Source organism: Aplidium turbinatum, chromosome 4 (assembly GCF_918807975.1).
Source record: "Aplidium turbinatum chromosome 4, kaAplTurb1.1, whole genome shotgun sequence".
Lineage (NCBI taxonomy): Eukaryota > Metazoa > Chordata > Ascidiacea > Aplousobranchia > Polyclinidae > Aplidium > Aplidium turbinatum.
In genome coordinates, this window is record NC_137475.1 from 39,927,910 (window position 1) to 39,946,524 (window position 18,615).

Sequence of the window (18,615 nt, forward strand, 5' to 3'; positions counted from 1 at the left end):
TTTTTCCTCATGCAGAACCGACCTTGAGAACAAGATGAAGAACATGAAGGAACAACAGGAGGCGAGGGAAGGTAGGCCTTCGCTCAATATTCGTGGTAATAATTAATTGCTATCTCACAGCTCTGGGATAAAGGCAATTCGAGTTATCTCCGCTGAGTGTTATCAGATATAGTCTCTTTCCTCAGTCCAAGAAAACCTCTTGTGAAGGCTTAATCTTGCAATTTCATATACTTTGTTCTGATTGCAAGTGCGGTATTGCTTTGCGTAACTACACGCATCCGGAGAACTCCTCATTACTGGACTTTCACAAATCTGTCGGCTAATTTAATGTACCAGTATGTTGGCTGATCCAATGCAACAAGGTCCACTTGTGTTTGTTTCAGCTTTGATAAAAATGGAACTGACGGAAAGCAAGGAATCTTTGAAGAAGGAGGCTGATCTACTAAAAGATGCTGATCCAAAAAGTGAAAAACAAGATGAAGAGAAAGATGCAGATGAGAAAAAGGAGGAAACCATTGATGGGAAGCAAGTGAAAGAAGAGGAGAACAAGGAGGATGGATCAACGGATGATAACTTGAAAGAAAAAGTGGAGGAGGTCATGGAAGTTGATGAGCCAAAAGAAGTAGACACAGAATCGAAGCCTAATGATGTGGACACAGAATCAAAAGCTGATGAGGAGACAAAAGCATCAGAAGATGTTGAGGATGAAAAGGTTGGTAGTTTGTTTTATTCAGTGATGTAGCTAAAAATAAAACTTTAGGAGGGCACAGGTAACTATTGAGGGGGACAAATATTGTAATATTTGAAATAAAGAGTTTGTTCAAAATATAGCTAGCGAGTAGTGAATGTATCCAAACATTTATGAAGCGTCATTCAACGTATAATAATCCTTCCATTGCTTCGACAATACAGGAGAAGAACAATGAAGATGCAAGCACGATCGAAGGGAGCGAACAAAAGGAGGAAGACTCAAATGATGCAAAGAAGACAAACGAAAACGAGAAAACTCCTGAAAAGCAGGAAAATCCTGTTGAGGTGAGAGCTGATCATTTGCAACTTTAACTTTTAAGTTAATCTTCCAATGTAGTAACTTGTAAGACTTCTTGAACATTTTTTAAAAAAATTTCCCATTTCTCCGTGTTCTTTTCTTGTGTTCACCGCGTAGTCATGTAAGTGTGTGGTCACGTTCTTGTCTCACATGATGACAATCCCAATGCAGGACCAGCCCCAGGAAAAGACTTTTGATGTCACTCAAGGTGACCAGGTTCCCGATGACGAAAGCAAGCCACCTGCTTCCAGTGACGTCAAGCTAGGACATGATGTCAAAGAAGAAGCCTCTGACATGCGGTATGATAGTCTGCAGCTCAAGACGACTACTCAGACGGCAAATCGATGTCTGAAGACGTTGAATCAATGTAAAAATGACGGAATTTGCTGTCTGACTACCGCCGTTCTTGTAATCATGCTGCGCAAAACATTTTATTGTTTCTCGCTTTGACGACTGCATGTTGTTTAGCCCAGTGCTTCCCAACCTTTTTCAATTCGCGACCCACTTTTAATGCACGTTTTATTGTGCGACCCACAATGAGATATGACATCTTTATTATGGCATCTTTACTACTGGCGTACGTACTGAAATAGTTAATGCGACACAACACATCTAATTTGTTACATAATTGTTACGTAATGATAATGCAATAATTTCCCGATCTAATAGAAAACAGGGTGCACAATTCATGCAAATGGAAAGTAAACAAATGAAGTGAAGATAAGGTAGCGATAGCGAAGGCGCAGTACTGCTCAAGACCAAACTGCGGCTTGTGAGATTCATAGTAATGTTGGTATAGTTTAGAAAATTTTCACATTCAGAAATGCTTTGCGACCCACCGGTTGGAAAGCACTGGTTTAGCTGATATGTTAAGTGACACTTCTCGTTTTTAAAAAACCCAAACGCATTGCCAGGGGTTTATGTGAATTTATAATTTAACAATGTTGTTTTTATTGTATACATTAAATAATTCGTCGGTCAAAAATGCTTAAAAAAAAACAAAAAAAATAAAACAAGTCACACGATGCTGTTAGCAAACATAATACTTTTTCGTATTGTCTTGTGTCTGAGCACCGGTGTCCTTATTGTGATTGATGAGCTGATTAGTCGACCAGAACTTGGAAAGTGTATTGGCTTCAGTACAGGTCTAGTTGCGTTGGTGATGGCAATGGTGAAATATTATGCTTTGCAGCGACGGAGCGGATATCAAACGAGCTCTTCAAATGTCGCTTCGATCGAAGACCAGCCAACCGATGACGTCACAAACACCACCAACACCACAAGAGTAAGTGCTGTCCATTCCTATTGCTTCCATAGTATGCTGGTCGCAATGAAATCGATATCAAATCTTCATCAGAAAGAGCTCTCGTATCTTTTCATAGCCGGGAAGAAAACGCCCCTTTCTTCACAATGTCCTCTGCCCTGGCGCCTGCTGGTTTTGTTGGCTCTTTTCTTTCCAGTTTCCACAAAGATAAGAGTTAAACTGACCGGTAAAGCGGCGGTCGAATATCTTGTGGCTAGAATACGGTGCGATACTGATGAGCCCACCCTCATGGGCGAAACACGTGTCTATCGCTGTCAATTCTTGCTACAAATCGGCTGCCGAGAAACAAATAGAGTCTTGATTACAATAATTGTGACAAGTATAGTTTTTCGTATTGGTGCTTACGGGTGGCACTTCGCGAAAGTTTTTTTTAAATACATTCAAAACTAAGACTTTCATCTAAACACGTCATCCACTCTTGTGTTGGTCACAGCGTGTACAACGTGATCGCTTCAAGCTACGGCGGTCCTCACCACATGTCGCCGTTCGCTATCAACCAAATGAATGGACGATGGCCGAAGGTGAGATAACCGCGTTTAAAGTAGTGGAGTCATGTTTAAACTTTGGGTTACGAGATACGTTTGGTATAATCTATTGGCGTTTATAGCCATTTAAATGGCGTATCGTTTGGTGATGTCAATATGTTACCATCAATCATTAACTTTTCAGGACCGAACTTTGATCCAGCGTGTCGAGCAAGTCTGTTTTTGCGTCATAAATGGAGAGTGGCCTCATACAAACCAGTCCTTGCTCCCAGCCATGTCCAACCCCACCGACACCGCTTCTGGGGGCTTTTCTTCTAGTCGATCCCAGTCTTCAACTCCCCTAAGCGAAGGCCGTGGGACCCCGGTTTTACCCAGTCACACCAGCGTGTTACCAACAGGTGGCCACGATATGGGAGGCATCCCAGGTATGTGTAGTCCACATCTGTATTGCGGCTAAGAAACGTTTCTCCAATCTGTATGTTGTGCGATGTTTTGTAGCTGATAAAGGTTTGTTAAGGCGTCATGTTACATTCTTATAACGCTTTCACGCCTTCCGTTCGGTGTTTTGTTTTGAAACGTCGTAGCTCAAGGACTTAGCGAATATTTCCGAAGCATTGCAGTGTTTCCAACTAATTTTGTAGTGTTTGCATTACGAGAAGTTATCAATGACAAACTTTCTATGCTCAGGTAACGACAAACAGCTCCAGGCCGCCATGGCACAACTACTGGCGTCAAATGAAACAACCCCTCGGTCGTCATACCCCTCTCGAAGGTAATTGAAGCCTGCTGTTTATCCCAGACAGCAAATCCGTCATTTTTAGATTTTGCGTCTGCAGACGTTGAATGAATGAGAAAGTAACGGAGTTTGCTGTCTGGGTCACCTCACCAGCTCATTTAACAGACACGTGACTCTGTGAGCAAACATCACGGCATGATCAAGCCAGCACTCTCGGCATGCGCTGCAGGGCGACCTTCTTTCTTCCTCTTCCGGAGCCGTACATCGTGGTGAAATAACTTAATGGCAATATTTGAATTTGAACCTTCAAGTTGTCAACGTCGGTGCTCCCAAGTACATGCCAAACTTTCACTACCCTTTGCTTTATGCTTACCGACAAACTTGCGTATCAAACAAAAAACTGCCAATTTCTTTCAACAAGCAATGGTGCTATGCAGCGTTGTTTTTACAACTTATCGGTTGAATTAACGTCTCTCACATTAATGGTAGTTTGAGCAATTGTTTGTGACGATCCTTGTCACCTGTTGAGAGGTTGCATTCTTCATAGCTGATTTAATGAACTTTTTACATCCAGGGGCCGTCGAAAGAAGCGGGCAGACCACTCGGCGCCCACATCAGGCTCACCTAACATCTCGTTTCCCAACCAATCGGTGAGTACAAGATTTGTGATAGACATCTATATAGGGTATGGGGACGATAATGAGTCTATTTGGTTTTAATAAGTATGGCGATTGACTAAGTATGACTTTTTTTTTACGGTATTTGACGTCATAATCTAAGACGGAGTTTTAAAAGGGGGTCCCCTGAGCCAATGTTCCATGAAAAGCCGATAAAAAATCCAATCAACGGCAAGATCTCGCATGTCAAGCCAACCCCTTGCGTGTTTGAACTAGTTGTTTGTTCTGGGGGTCCGCGTCTTTTCGACACTTCAAGTCTGTGCTGTGAAGCTTAGACAGTCACTGATCTAATTCTCAACTTGTGTCTCTTTGTTCAGTTGCCTCCGTTGGACAAGAGCCTGCAGCGAAAGATCGAACAGCTAATGGCTGGTGGAAACCAGTCCTATCCTGCTAGTAGTTCCGCCGCTGGAGTTTTCGCGTCACAGGTGACGCGTTAATTATTTGCAATTAATTATTATCCGCCATGATAGATGCTTTTCGATGTGTGAGAATGTGTAAAACGTAAATTTTCAAACCAACTTCCGGCTGCGATTTTCAGAGCCCGCGATCCGAGCTGGCGTTGTCGAAATCATCAGGCAAACCAAGCGCCACGAACCTCGACAATGGATCTGGCAACAGTTCGGCCTCCCTGCTTGCCAATCTGAGGGTTTGTAAAGCTTTTACTTCAATGTCTAAGTGCAATCACGCTCATGCTTTGATTATCAAGACTTGCTCATAATATCAGAGATGCAGTTTCGACGAAATATTTTTTTTTCAATCGCTTCTGTCGGACTGCACAGCTGAGTGGTGAAAGCTCTCTTACGACTTTCGCAAGGAAGCCTGTTCGACACCGCTCAAGAGCATGTGGCTGAGCTTTTGGTAAAACACCTAAAGGCATTTCTGATGGTGGACATGAAGATTGGCTTCCTTGCATTCCTGTCAAAATCTCAATCTTCCACTACTGGGCTAAAACTTGGATACGGTACAACGAAAAATATTTTTGTGGTGTTTCGTTATTAGAATTTCGTTTTGGAAATGTAGATTTTTCATTTTGAATTAAAGTCCTTTCATTTTGAAGTGATAAACGTGAATTTGTTTTTATTTCTGAGTCATATTTCCAGGAGCTTGCCAAGGCGGACACGAAGTCAGAACAATCGAGTAGTAGAAGTCGCACGAGGCCACCTGGTGGCTACCCCCATCATCACTCCCCATCCTCCTCCCAATCTCGTCAGAAGGAGAGCGCTAAGTCGAGCTCTGACTTGCTGAAGACCTCTCAGGCGCAACAATTCATGCCCACTCCTGAGCAGATCATGGCTTTGACCAATCCCTCCATGCAGCAGCTGATGCAGGATGCTGCAAAGCGAGGTAGAAGTTCTCTTTTATTTTATTAAAATGTTTATTTGATCTTTAGTTTTATCTTCATCTGTTAACAAAAAAGAAGAATTTTTTATAGAGTTACTGCATTTTATGTCAAAAGTGGTTAAGTTTGTTTAATCATATCGGTTTATCTTCAGCTGTCAATCAAAAAAGAGAAAATCTTAAATTTTTTTTTTTCAACTAGGGATCGATCCAGTATCAGCGATGGCAGCCATGTTCCCAATGTTTCCAATGGTCGATCCTTATCAGTCCATCAACGTTTCAAAGGCCGACACTCTTCCTCAAATCCCCGCACATCTTTCTCTTCCTCCTCCAGGTGAAATGGAGAAGGTATTGAAAAGCATGGGACTCCCAGCAGAGCTTGCAATGATGCCGGAAATGTGGCCGGGTCTTCTGATGCCACCCACGTCACAGAGCAAACATGACCAACCGAAAGACAGCGATTCGCGCCAAGACACGTCATCAAAACTAAGCGATACGTCACCCAGTATATTGTCATCATCTCGTTCGGATGAAAAACGAATTTCCAGTTTAATCCCAGATAAACCTTTCTCCAAGAAGAGAGGAGTGAGCAAGCTGGATGCGATGTTCGGACTTGGAAAAGCAACTGAGGAGAGTCCTGGGAAATCATCAGGGGGTCCTTCTGGCTCCGGAAAGGTACAATTTCAGTTGTTTCACACATTCTCTTTACACATCGAGATTGATGAAATTTTTCAACAACTAGCTAACTTAAAGTTTCACAATGTTCACATGTTCCTATATAATTCATATGTAAGTGATCCTTTGCATTCAGACGTTTCGTTTCTATCGCTATGCAATACGAAAAAATAGTATGTTAGACAGTGAGCCATTGAAGAAGTCAGCTGTCTAGTTGACGAAACGTTCGAATAAATGAAAACCTACCACTCACCATGTCTTGTAATAATTGAGCCCTTCACTTACCGCGCGGCTTTCACCGAAAATCATTTTGTCGTATAACCTTTCTTTCGGTCGATGTAATTAGTTATTTTGATCTGCGAAACATGAATATCACAAAACGGTTATTTGTGTTGAAGAAATCAAGAAAGTCCAAGTTTGTCTCCCCCGCCATGCTCCCCCCGGACACACGGATACCAGTCCACAACAACAATGAAGGTGTACGGTTGTCAGGGAAGAATGCTCCTCTCAACAAGGACCTCGCTGATTGGCTGAAGGAGAACCAAGGTAAGCGGCCATGTTTGGTTTGTTTTCTTTCTGTGGTTGGTTGTGTCAGTCTTGCAAAAGGTCAAATGCTGTGGTAAACTTTATGATAGAAAAGAGTTATGGGAACTGGAAGGCAAGAAAGTTAACTTGTGTCCACTTTCAAAAATGTTATTAACTCAAAGAACAAAATCCGTCATTTTTACTTTGATTCAAAGTCTGCAGACGGACTTTGCTGTCTGGGAAGATTCCTGCCATACTTTGCTATGAGATGCTTAAGTACTCGAGCTGATGAGATTGCAATGACGTTTTTGTAGGTTTTGTGGTGGACTATCAAGCCTTGCGACAGCAACTCGATGACAACGGATCCAAGAAACAGGAAACTGAAGGCGAAAGCGACCGGACATCGTCTGGATCCACGTCCAGCGTTCCTCCTACCAAGGACTCGAAGCAAAAAGACATTTTTGATGAGGCTGCCGTTCTTCTAAAGAACGCCAAAAAGCTCGTCGAACCACATAAAAGCGAGCAACTCGAGGGCAGCAGCGAATCGAACCGGACTCGAGACAAATCAAAACAAAGCGATTTCGCCGTCCCAAACCCCGTGCCCTCCACCTCCCCAGCAATGAGCCGGCAATCGGCCACACCCACCTCTTCAAGCTTGAAGCAGCAGCAGCAGCAACAGTTGACGGACATGGCTCTGCTGCAGCAAATGAACGCCGCAGCAGCAGCGGGTTTGACAGATCCTGCTGCTGCAGCGTTGTTTAGCTTACCACCTGAAATACTCAATAATCTTGCCAGTATGCCACCAGGTTAGTTAATATAGTTCAATAGTTAAGTTCTAGTTGTAATTTCCTTTTTTTTTATAACTTTGTGGTATGTAAACTATAGTATATGTGTAGAGCAATTTAATATGCAGACAAAGTTCGATGTTGCAAAGAAACAGTCGAAGAATCTCTTTTAATCGTGCCATGGTGTTTATGTGTGGGGTTGCGAAATCATCCTCTTTCGTTGTGATCAGTCATGCCGCTCATGATACTTAAAGTGGTATCGTTGTCAGCTGTCACCTCAATTAATCGCCAACGTGCACAGCGTGCTTGTGCAATTACGTCTCAGTGCTGATAATTGTGTTACTATCCTCCTTTAAAACAGCAATTTAAACTTACAGACGTTGCTGCTTTAATCGCTGGTGGCTTTTTACCGGGTGCCATGAATCCCGATCTTCTAGCCGGGGCCACCGGTCTCAAGCCATCGAGCAGGTCTGATGACAAGCGCCGAAGCGACTCGTCAAGCCCGACTCAATCGTCTGCTTCCGGCCGGACATCACCGCCTCCTCGCCGGCACGACAAGAATCCTCCTACCGATCCCAGCCAACTGACCGGCGACGAGAGGGTGACGGTCGTTAACATCACAACAGGGAAAAAGGTGAGCACCGCTCTTGAGTCATACGACAAGCACAGAACGTTTGTATTTTATAATATGATGTTCGTTAGATTGACTAGCTTGTTGGTATCTGGCAATGGTATTTTTAAGAAATTGTATAAAAACGAGAACACCCGTAGCGTATCTTTACTTCATAATCAGCCATGTGTTGCATTCAGTTAACTTGTATTGCATTAAGTGGCGAAAAAAAGTTAACTTACAAGAAATACTCAGTGTTGTGCATAGGTCTCGGTAGAACAGGTTTCTGTTGTGTTACTTTGACTCCAGTGGCTGAACAATAGCTTTCATCTGGCGAACCAGATGTTTCTTACATTGATTCAACGTAGGCCTGATCTGCTGACTAAGGTTATGCCTTGATCAGTATTATTATGCAGGAGAAGTTGTGGAGATATTTACTTTGTTTATCAAGCAATCATGTATGGCTTGCGTAACTCACCACTCACACAGGAGAACTTTTCTGTTTCCATGTCATTGGAACTTTTTTTGATCATTGAATTTTTTTTCTTGGGCAGCTCTCTGGGAGACATGCTCCTGAGCTTCAAACACTGGCGGAGTACTTGAGGTCACATCCAGATGTTGTTGTTGCTCCAGACTGGTCAACAGTGATAAGGAAATCTGTAAGTTATCTGCTAATCTATTGATTTCTGGTCAAATAATGAAGCAATCCAAACAAAAATATCATGTCTTCGTTTGACGCTTTGGAATAGTAACCCAACTTTGCCACCAAAGCGCAAACTCATCAAGTAGTAACAAAATCTAGTTTTGCAATGCTGAGACGCCATCTTGCTAAGTTAAAATGTCATCACCATTTTTACCACCAGAGCGTTTGGTGTCTCAACGGGGCATCGAACCCGCATTTATAGATTGGTGTGATGGCGTGTGTATCTCAAGCGGCAGTGCGGCGGTGAACAACTTTAAAAATTTCATTTTTTTCCCAGAAATTCTTGCCAAAAGATCTCCACACGAGATTGACGCCGGGAAGATCTTCAAGTCCTGACAAATACTCTGCATCCTCTTCCCAACAGCTTTCCTCCTCATTACCGAGCAACGCAGCGATGGCCGCTGCTTTGGGGGGACTGCCACCGGCCATGTTTCCCGGCCTAATGCAGGGCCAAGGAATGATGTCCGACCCTATGCAGATGATGGCAGCCCTGCAACAAATGCCAGGCGGCCAGGGCCAGATGGACATGAAAGCACTGGCCGCGTCTGGATTTCCTATGTTCCCATTTTTTGGGGGTTAGTATATTGTTTATAATAATTGGCATGTTTATTTTACCTTTCAGGCACAGAGTAAAGCTTTAACGGTTGTTTTTCTGCTACAGAATTTTAAACAATTGTGTAGCTTGCACAGTGCACAGAATGCACACGCTCTAATCTTCATGCGTATGGAGATTTGTAGTGTCACATTTCGAAAGCAAAATTGGTCATTTTTGCTAAAAAGTTCTTGGTAGAAATAAAGAATGTGTAGTGAACATGTATGTCCCATTGCCCCTCTTTGTCAACGACCGTTCTGATTCTTTTAGGCTTCCCTGGTCAAGATGCCGCCGCGGTTGCTGCAATGGCCGCTCTTTCGCAAACTCCACCGCCTCCTGCCAAAAAGGACCAGCGCTCGTCCGGTCAGGATAGGTCGTCGTCAGATGGCAGCAGAGGACGAAAGAGTAAAAAGGTCAGTTGTCTCTTTGGCTATATGCTGCTGTTGCATACGGGACACGGATGTTTTGTGAAAAATTCGTTGTTGTTTTTACGAGCAACGTGCAGCGCGCACACTTTTCCTTTATGCATTTAACAAAGAAGTAAATCACGTTTTGGTAAAACAGTTTTTGGTAAGTCGTTACAGTGTTGAAAAGACCTCTAATCAACCCGTCAATGATGATGATCCAAGCATACTGTTATCTTAGCACAACGAACGCCACGGAGAACGGAGCAGTCACCGCTCATCATCGTCATCAACTTCCTTCAAGCCTCAGAGCAGCCAGTCTTCCCTCCCTGTAGACCCCATGGCAGAAGCCCTGGCAGCTCTTCAGGTGAGTACTAGGAGGTGACAGTGATTGAAATAAAACCGTTTGTGAAGTTAAAAAAAATATGCTCTTAAGTCCCTTTTAATAAATTAAATAATTGTCATAAAAAATTATTAGTAAAAATGATTTAGCGTTTGAAAATTATTTTTAAGTGAAAACCTTCCTACCAGCAACATCGTCTGAAGACGTTGAATCATTGCAAAGGGGACAGATTTTGATGTTACAGCGCTAAAGTATAGTTATTATGTGATTTTACATCAATCTAACATTTGTTCAAAGAGGCTACAAAATTATGCGCTGTTTCTTGTGAGTTTGATGACTATTTTTGTGTATTTGATCTGGATCACATGTTGGTTTTGCAGCAGAGTGGAGGTCTTTCTGGCTTGCAGAATCCATTCCTTGCCGGAGCGGGAGGAGCTAATCCCATGATGTTTCCTCCCATGATGATGGGAGGCCAGAGCAGCATGTTCCCCATGGACATGATGAATCCTGAGCTTCTTGCCGCTCAAGTGAGTCTTCATCTGTTCACTGCGTTAGATGAAAGTCATTATCTTGCTTTACTTGTCATAAATTTCCAAAAATAATTTTTTTTTACTTTTTCAGCTTGCTGCGTTTGGAGGTCTCCCGAACATAGATCCTCCTAAACTCCCATCCTCCTCCTCCGCGTCTACGTCGACTCAGAAGCGTGAAAAACGACGAGGAAGCTCATCATCATCTTCAGTTTCTCACAAACCAACTTCCAGTGAGATGATTTTATTGATTACATTTTCGTAGAGCTTTTGTTTCGACAAATGCATTTGAATACGTGAATTCAAAAAGGGCCCAATTCCACTTTTTTTCAAATTGCATTTTTTGTGTTTTTTCCAACTCGTATCGTATCTAAAACGCATTTATCTCGAAAACCACTGTGGAAATTGGGCCCTTCTTGAATTCACGAATTTGTTTCTGTCCGATTGTAGGGTGGGACGTCTGAAGCTAAAGATAGTCTCATACTTGACACTAATCATTGAAGAAAGAGAATATGTGTTTGTTTGTTTTTCATATCTTTATCCTGCATTGCGGGAAAGCGGACTTGAGCGCTATGCATCCGACGTACACCTGACCCACGCTGCAGCCGACGGCAATGTCTGTTTCCGGTTGTCTACTCTACTTATAACTTAAATTTGGTACTACCCATTACTCGAAATCGATCACTGGGTAGAGGCAATTATCGTAAAGTTTCTTACCCAGAGAAACGACAGCAGTGCGGGTGGCTGGAGTCGAACATGCAGGCTTTCAACTGCGAGTCCAACGCGCTAACCACTCTGCCACTGGTGCCGACGACAATATTATTGCGCCATCGGCACTAACGAGAGTTTGGTTGCCAGTTCCTTTCTCTCGACCGTCTTTCCTTCAGCAATTATGCTCACCCAAATTATTGCACTCTTGGTAGAGATAAACGGAACGTTTTACGGATTGCATGAGTTTCACTACACAAGCGCCTTAATCGCTACTCCAGGGCTGCGGTGAACTGAACACGCTACTGGTTGGGAGGTTCACTTCAATCAATCAATCATTTTATTTTTTGTCATTAACGCGTCCGGGACGAAAAAGATACTAACTACAAAAATCGACATAGACCTACCAGCACGTTAATGAACGGGAAAAGGTGGCAAAACCTTGAAAGGTTTAAAACGTGCCTGAATGAAAAATTATGTAGTAGGCTATATATTAGGGTGTTTCATTTTTTCACCATTTTTGAAATTCAAAATGCCTGGGGTCCCATCTGGTGGTATTTGGGGAAAAAAATTTACACCCCAATTTTTTTCAATTATGACGTCATATTGAGGTGGTCCATGAGGTTTGAAATTTTTGGGCCTCAAAATCTCGAAATTTGGCCCTATCTCCGGAACCACTCAACATAAATCGACAAAATTAGCATCAAAATGCGCAGAAGGGTCGGTTTCCTATACCTGATGTAGAGAATATTAAGGTCTATCTGCTTCAAAGAAAAAGTTATTTAAAAAAATCGGATTTTCGGTCTATTTTCTCCTGATGAACAGATTTCAGGTGATCAAGATAATCAGTTTTTCTGTATTTTTCCACTCTTAGAACCTGCTATTGCGTAATAATAGTCCTTGTTCGTTTTGCAAGAGACGAAAGGGTAATAATTGAAGATATTACTATTATAATGATGATGGCTATCCTTCGTCGAGGATATTATAATGTGACCGTTGAGGAAGAGGTATGCTGCTCACCTGCTTTAGATTTTGATTAAGTGTCATTATGGCATTAAGGTCAAGTATCAGTAAGTCGATGTAAAACTTCAAGGAATCGGAGAAAAATGTGCTTCCCCTTGATTCAGATATAGCCTAGTCATTACTATTTTTACTTGAAGAAGAAAGTACGGTAGCCGAAACTAATCCCAAGTTTTTGAAGAAAATACCCCATTTCAAAGATTTGAGAGATGAACTGCTGAAAGATGTAGTTGGCATATGGAAAAAAGCTGGTCTTCCAGTGCTTAGCAAACAGAGAATTGAAGCCAAGTTAAAAGACGTGATAGAGAAGTATCCTACAATGCAGCAAGAAAGAAATGAAACGCAGAGGTAATGAGGTTAATCAAGAATGGTTGCAGAACTTGTTCGATATATGTGCAATTGTGCATGTAAGTGAAGTGTTCGATCACCGAAAATCCGGTTGTTTTTCAAAAGAAACTCTCTTGCAGCTGTGAACTCGAAAACCGAGTCCAGGAGAAAGAAATCGCTTTCTTGAAAGATCAGTGAAAAGATCGAAAAATGTTTATCGGTGGCATAGATGTCAACCATGTAGAAAAGGCTTTGGAATGGGAATCATAAAATCATAAAAGGGAATCATAAAAGGAGGTGGGAAACGAGCAGTGAAGTTGAACAACCCAGCACTTCTGGCATACAATCTGCCAAACCATCGGCACTACTATGTTCGAAACAGAGAAAAAGAAGTGAAGCAGTTAGATGTCTACACAGTAGCGAAAGTGACTCTGATGGGGATATAAATTGGAAAGATGATAGGGAATATGAGTCTCTGAAACCAGCTGTTGGGAGAAAATTGTACAAGAAAGTAGCTTACATTCTTTTTCATTAAATGATAGAAGTTGTTTACTTGCTGATCGTAGGATGACTTCGGTACGCCAACAATCAGATCTTATAAGGTCGGTTCTTGGAAAAGATCAAATAGCTGCATCACCTTCGACAGTATACCGCCAACGACAAAAAACAAAAGAAAAATCTCTCATGGAAAGTGAGTACCTTCTCAACTCAGCTTCTACCATACAGTTATGTTATGATGGGCGCGTTGTCGATAAAATAGATCGATACGTTTTCTTGGGTCAACTTGTTGATAATAATGGCATGAAGCACGAAAGTGTGCTTGCTGTTAAATATTTTCCCAAAAGTGTGTCAGTCACTGCAGCACTGATTTTTGACACCATCATCCAGGAGGCTTGCAAAGTTCACCTATCCCAAGTATATTCACTATTCAGTCATGGCTGATACGACTGCTCTCAATACAAGAAAAAAGTCCGGAGTCAATACTCGACTGGTCAATTATTTTAATGATGAAGTTGGTCATGATGTTCATACCATTAAATGCATGTTCCACATAAACGAAATATATCTTTCCGATGTCATTTCTTTTGTGGACGGCGCCAAGAAGGGTCCCGGAGCAATGCAAGATGGGGCTTTGCTTAACCAGATAGCAAGACTAGACAAGCCTAGTACTGAAACCTTAACACCAACTATTATTACGCAATAACAGCTTCCAAGAGTGGAAAAATACAGAAAAACTTTTTATCTTGATCACCTGATCTCTGTTCATCAGGAGAAAATAGATCGAAAATCAGATTTTTTGAAATAACTTTTTTGAAGCAGATAGACCTTAATATTCTCTATATCAGGTATAGGAAACCGACCCTTCTGCGCATTTTGATGCTAATTTTGCCGATCTATGATGAGTGGTTCCGGAGATACGGCCAAATGTCGAGATTTTGAGGCCCAAAAATTTCAAACCTCATGGACCACCTCAATATGACGTCATAATTGAAAAAAATTGGGGTGTAAACTTTTTTCCCCAAATACCACCAGATGGGACCCCAGGCATTTTGAATTTCAAAAATGGTGAAAAAATGAAACACCCTACTATATATCAGTAGTTAGCACGGCCACAAAACACAAAACCCTACTTTGAAACGTTTCCCAATCCATGTTACAAACAAATCATTTTTTTTAATTTTACGGGCTCTACAATACTGTGGTGGAATGACGCAACGGATAAGGCGTTAGCTTTCCAATTATGCAAACCTGGTTCCACTCCCAGCTTCAGCTGGCTGTTGAAAACACCGCTCACTTCTACCTAGGGTGTAATAAATTGGGTGGGCATGATTGCTGCAAGAAAGGCGGCCGAGAGAAAGGAACTGGCCACCCTACTCCCTTTAGTGCCGAAGGCTTAATGCAATGAGCACCTTATCTTCTCATATCCAACACTTGAATCAAGTATGGGACCACCTTTGCCTTTACCGTACAGTTAGTGGAGGTGGTGCTCTACTTTTCAGTACAGGTACAACTCTTCAACTTTAAAACAATGAAAACTATCAATACTACAAAAAAGTGCTCAATGCTAAGCAAAAAAGCAAAGCAGAGCAAATTAAATCAAATATAGTTATTACTATCTGAAGCCTTTACAAATTGTTTCACCTAACGGATCATCAGAAGGTCTTATTATAAGACCTTCTGATGATCCGTTAGGTGAAACAATTTGTAAAGGCTTCAGATAGTAATAACTATATTTGATTTAATTTACTCTTCAACTTTATATTTTTTAGGTGGAAGAAGCCAATCAAGAGGCCCGACGGACGAGCAACCCATGGATTTGACGCAATTTTCCGGCGGCAGTTCCTCTGGCAAAGATCGTCAGTCTCCTGACAAGCATAAGCACTGAGGGCATACTGGAAATGTCTTGTAATAAGCTGTCAAGGTGATCACTGCGGGACGCGTCGTCGTTCTTGTGGTTCATTCCTCCTTGGGTCTATTCTAACAGTGGGTGGAAATATTGTTCCAGGAACGTATTGTGGAGCTAGGCATGGTACTGTACATTGATGTTTGAAACCCGTCTGGCACATTCCTCCATTTCAAAACTTTGGTACTCTTTGTACATATTATCATTATTATTATTATTGTTGTTGTACAAAGGCTGATCGTGATCTAACAGCCATCTTTGCGTATTTTGCCTACGTCTACGTGGAAAGCATTTTGTGATCATTTTAGCGAATCAATTTTCTTATTTCAATGCAGTCCTGTACATAGCAACTCACCGGCATTCTCATGTTGTCCGTTGTTGTTTTTTGCCTTTTACTTTTCTTTTAGGTGACACCTGCCTATGACGTGATGTATATTGTGACAAGTTGGCTGTATTTTTGTGTTTTTTGCTGCTGATTATGAAATGGCCGCGTTTTAATGAAATGAATTCCCCAATTAAGCAACATTTTGTGACACTTACATGTGTTTTACCTTTTTACACAAAGTCCAAAATCTTTTCCAACATTGTTCGGACCCAAACACAGGTCATCCGCTGCTTGTAATTATCAGCGATCTCTCCTTTCCGGGAACTTCTCTCAAAGCATTTAACTGAAACTTTGACTGGTTGTTGTGTTTTGAGTGTTTCGTTTATTGCTGTCCTAAGTTTTTTCAAGAAATTGGAACAGTAAGCGCTGAAGTGAAACAGTTTTTCTGCGTGAAATTGGAACAGAAAATCAGAAAACAGACTCTTGCGCAGGGCTGTGGACTCGGACGAAAAATATACGACTCTGACTTTTGAGTTTATAACTGGTCGACTCTAAGTTCAGTGTTACCGTACCAAGTTTTGTCCTGTCAATTTTTCTAGATTTAATTTCATTGAAGTTGTGATCGAAATAGAAACGGCAACTTTCACAAAAACTGACAAAAATAAACACTTGCAAGTTTTAGTTGGCTAAAAGTTTTAGAGGGCAATATGGAGAGCAAGTGACAATATTTAAAACAAAAGATTACAAACAAGAATGGTATTCATCGTTTTGTATCAAGTCGGAGATGGCCTTTCTTTCAACGACTCCACACTCAGCGAAATCCCTCCGACTTCACAGCCCTGCTGTTGCGTACATGAATTAATTTTGCGAAGAGACGTCAAGATCAAGAAGCGGTCGTTTTACCTTCTGGATGTGCGTTTAAGCAACCCACTTCAAGGACAGCGGCACCTTGTATGCAAAAAGTAATTGACGCAAGCTTAAGTGCAAGTGAAGTCCGCGTGGTTTAGTGGGTTATGGTTAGGAAATACATTTCGATGACATGGGTTCGATTCTCACCCCTGTCATAAAAAAGTGAAGTCACTCGATACGCTCCATACGCTAAGGGAACGTTCAAATATTACGTAACGCTTTTTTTCCGAATTTTTGACCCCCCCCCCTTCCCCATGTAACGCTTTTTCACTACGAATTCAGCACAAAAAACTACCATTCCATACTCGAAAGCGTTACGTAACGTTTTGCTTGAACCCCCTCCCCCCTGATGTGACGCTAACGTAACGCTTTGCATAAACCCCCCCCCCTCCTCCTCGAAGGCGTTACGTAATATTTGAACGTTCCCTAATGCAGGTACGTTTCTAACCAATTTGCAGTTAATTTCGTGTATTTTTTATTTGAGTTAGGTATCAAGTGTTGAGGCAGGTCCAAAAGTGGAAGTAGGCTACCGTATCAAACATTTAACAGTTCGGTTGGATGACTCAAATAACTTTTTGTAGCTGTAGAATATGTGCATTTAGGCCACTTAACACCGACAAGACAGGAAAGTTCTGATGAGTCTGGAAAAGATGTAGAAAATTGTTTCCCTAATAAAAAAATATAAAGTTGCAAGATAAGAAAGCGTTGTTCGAGACGACAACAATTTCTGGTTTCATACGTAGAATCAGCGATGCCACTCTTGATGTAATTACATCAAATTTGATGTTTTTGGGTAAATTTTTGATGTTTTTGCCCAAAAATCTGATGTTAAGCGATTTGGTGTTAACTAGCTCAGACTAAATAAAATATAATCAATTTGGTGAATTCAATAACTTTAAAAGAAAAAGAACAGCTTCTAGCTCGCCAACTTGTATCCCAAAGTAGTGGAAGCTGCACCAGCTGGCAACCATTAAATAGGCTAGTGGAAGTTATGAGCAGTGGCGTAGCCAAGGGGGGGGGGGGGTTTGGGGGTTACAACCCCCCCTTTGGCACGCGTGTGACGTCACGATATTGAGAATGATGCTTTCAGTCTAAAAAAAAAATTGCCTAATTTTAAACAAAATTGCATTAAAAGAGCGAGTTTTGCCAATACCAAACATCTCAGCCAGGAATTAGCAACAAGAAAACACAGAGACTTAGCTTTTTTTTCCGAGAAATGCCGAAGAAAACATGATCTTATCCTGTTGCTATGCTACCGGACAGCACCATTTTACAGGAATATTCGTACCCACATTTTTCTTGAAAATGCTCTCAGAATGCACCAAATTCAAAGTAATTTTTCAAAATTTTCTGGGGGAGGCCCCCCAGACCCCCCGCCGTTGGGTGGTCAAAACCCCCCCCTTTCAAAATTCCTGGCTACGCTACTGGTTATGAGCAATGGTGGTCCACGTAAAAGATACATGAGCATGATGAGCCGTTGTGAAGAAAACTGATAGGCTGGTTGTAGTATCTAAAATGAAGACATTAAGGGCCATATTTTATAACCTTACTTGAGCTCAAGTCGGCCTTGACTAAAAATTCGACCCCATGAAGTAGGCTAAAGTGTAATACCAAAACACTGTGTACCAAAATGATACTTTAGCTTGATGTTTCATAACTAGCCAATTGCTGGACTTCATTCATCATAAAAGATGCATTTTGTAAAATCAGTTTTGCATTACATCCGAAGTGAGTCAAACTTGAAGTCGAGTAGGGTTTTAAAATACAGGCCTAAGTTGTATATACTGTAGGTAAGCTTATTTGCAAATATCAACCGCCAAAATTAAAAAGGTACCGCATTGAAAGTGTACTCACTGGTCGACACGATTTTTGCTCTAGGCCTATGAACTTTGAAAACTGATTTAGAGTAATTTTGGGGTGCTGAATCCGACTCTTACCTCAGATTAATCCTATCACGTCAGGTTTGTGAGATAACAGCAAATTGTTACTTTTGTCAAAAGTGGAAGATATGATGTTGCGTTTATTGCACGTATGCACATTGTGCTATATCCAGAAATCCAGGCCATGTGGTGCATAAGTAGCTGAAATACACCCACCGACTATAATTTTGATATATACCAATTTGTTGTCCATGCAACATTATTAACAAG

The 18,615-nt window shown here is 41.6% G+C and overlaps 1 protein-coding gene across 4 annotated transcripts in view; it reads left to right on the plus strand.

Moving 5' to 3' along the window:
* The window catches only part of LOC145769419 (uncharacterized), a 39,656-nt gene extending 23,658 nt beyond the window's left edge, over positions 1-15,998 (plus strand). For 3 of the 4 annotated variants that reach the window (XM_082581058.1, XM_082581059.1, XM_082581061.1), the window contains exons 43-65: positions 16-71; positions 384-712; positions 913-1,035; positions 1,220-1,347; positions 2,241-2,333; positions 2,806-2,893; positions 3,042-3,282; positions 3,545-3,629; positions 4,168-4,243; positions 4,588-4,695; positions 4,809-4,916; positions 5,371-5,614; positions 5,811-6,283; positions 6,682-6,829; positions 7,123-7,614; positions 7,971-8,227; positions 8,758-8,862; positions 9,184-9,481; positions 9,769-9,911; positions 10,144-10,269; positions 10,626-10,772; positions 10,867-11,005; positions 15,098-15,998. In XM_082581058.1, coding sequence (XP_082437184.1) covers positions 16-71; positions 384-712; positions 913-1,035; positions 1,220-1,347; positions 2,241-2,333; positions 2,806-2,893; positions 3,042-3,282; positions 3,545-3,629; positions 4,168-4,243; positions 4,588-4,695; positions 4,809-4,916; positions 5,371-5,614; positions 5,811-6,283; positions 6,682-6,829; positions 7,123-7,614; positions 7,971-8,227; positions 8,758-8,862; positions 9,184-9,481; positions 9,769-9,911; positions 10,144-10,269; positions 10,626-10,772; positions 10,867-11,005; positions 15,098-15,213 — 4,123 coding nt within the window. In that variant the 3' untranslated portion in view covers positions 15,214-15,998. The remainder of the gene's footprint in view (positions 1-15; positions 72-383; positions 713-912; positions 1,036-1,219; positions 1,348-2,240; positions 2,334-2,805; positions 2,894-3,041; positions 3,283-3,544; positions 3,630-4,167; positions 4,244-4,587; positions 4,696-4,808; positions 4,917-5,370; positions 5,615-5,810; positions 6,284-6,681; positions 6,830-7,122; positions 7,615-7,970; positions 8,228-8,757; positions 8,863-9,183; positions 9,482-9,768; positions 9,912-10,143; positions 10,270-10,625; positions 10,773-10,866; positions 11,006-15,097) is intronic. The other variant, XM_082581060.1, reaches the window with a different exon arrangement.
* Positions 15,999-18,615: the final 2,617 nt, after the last annotated feature.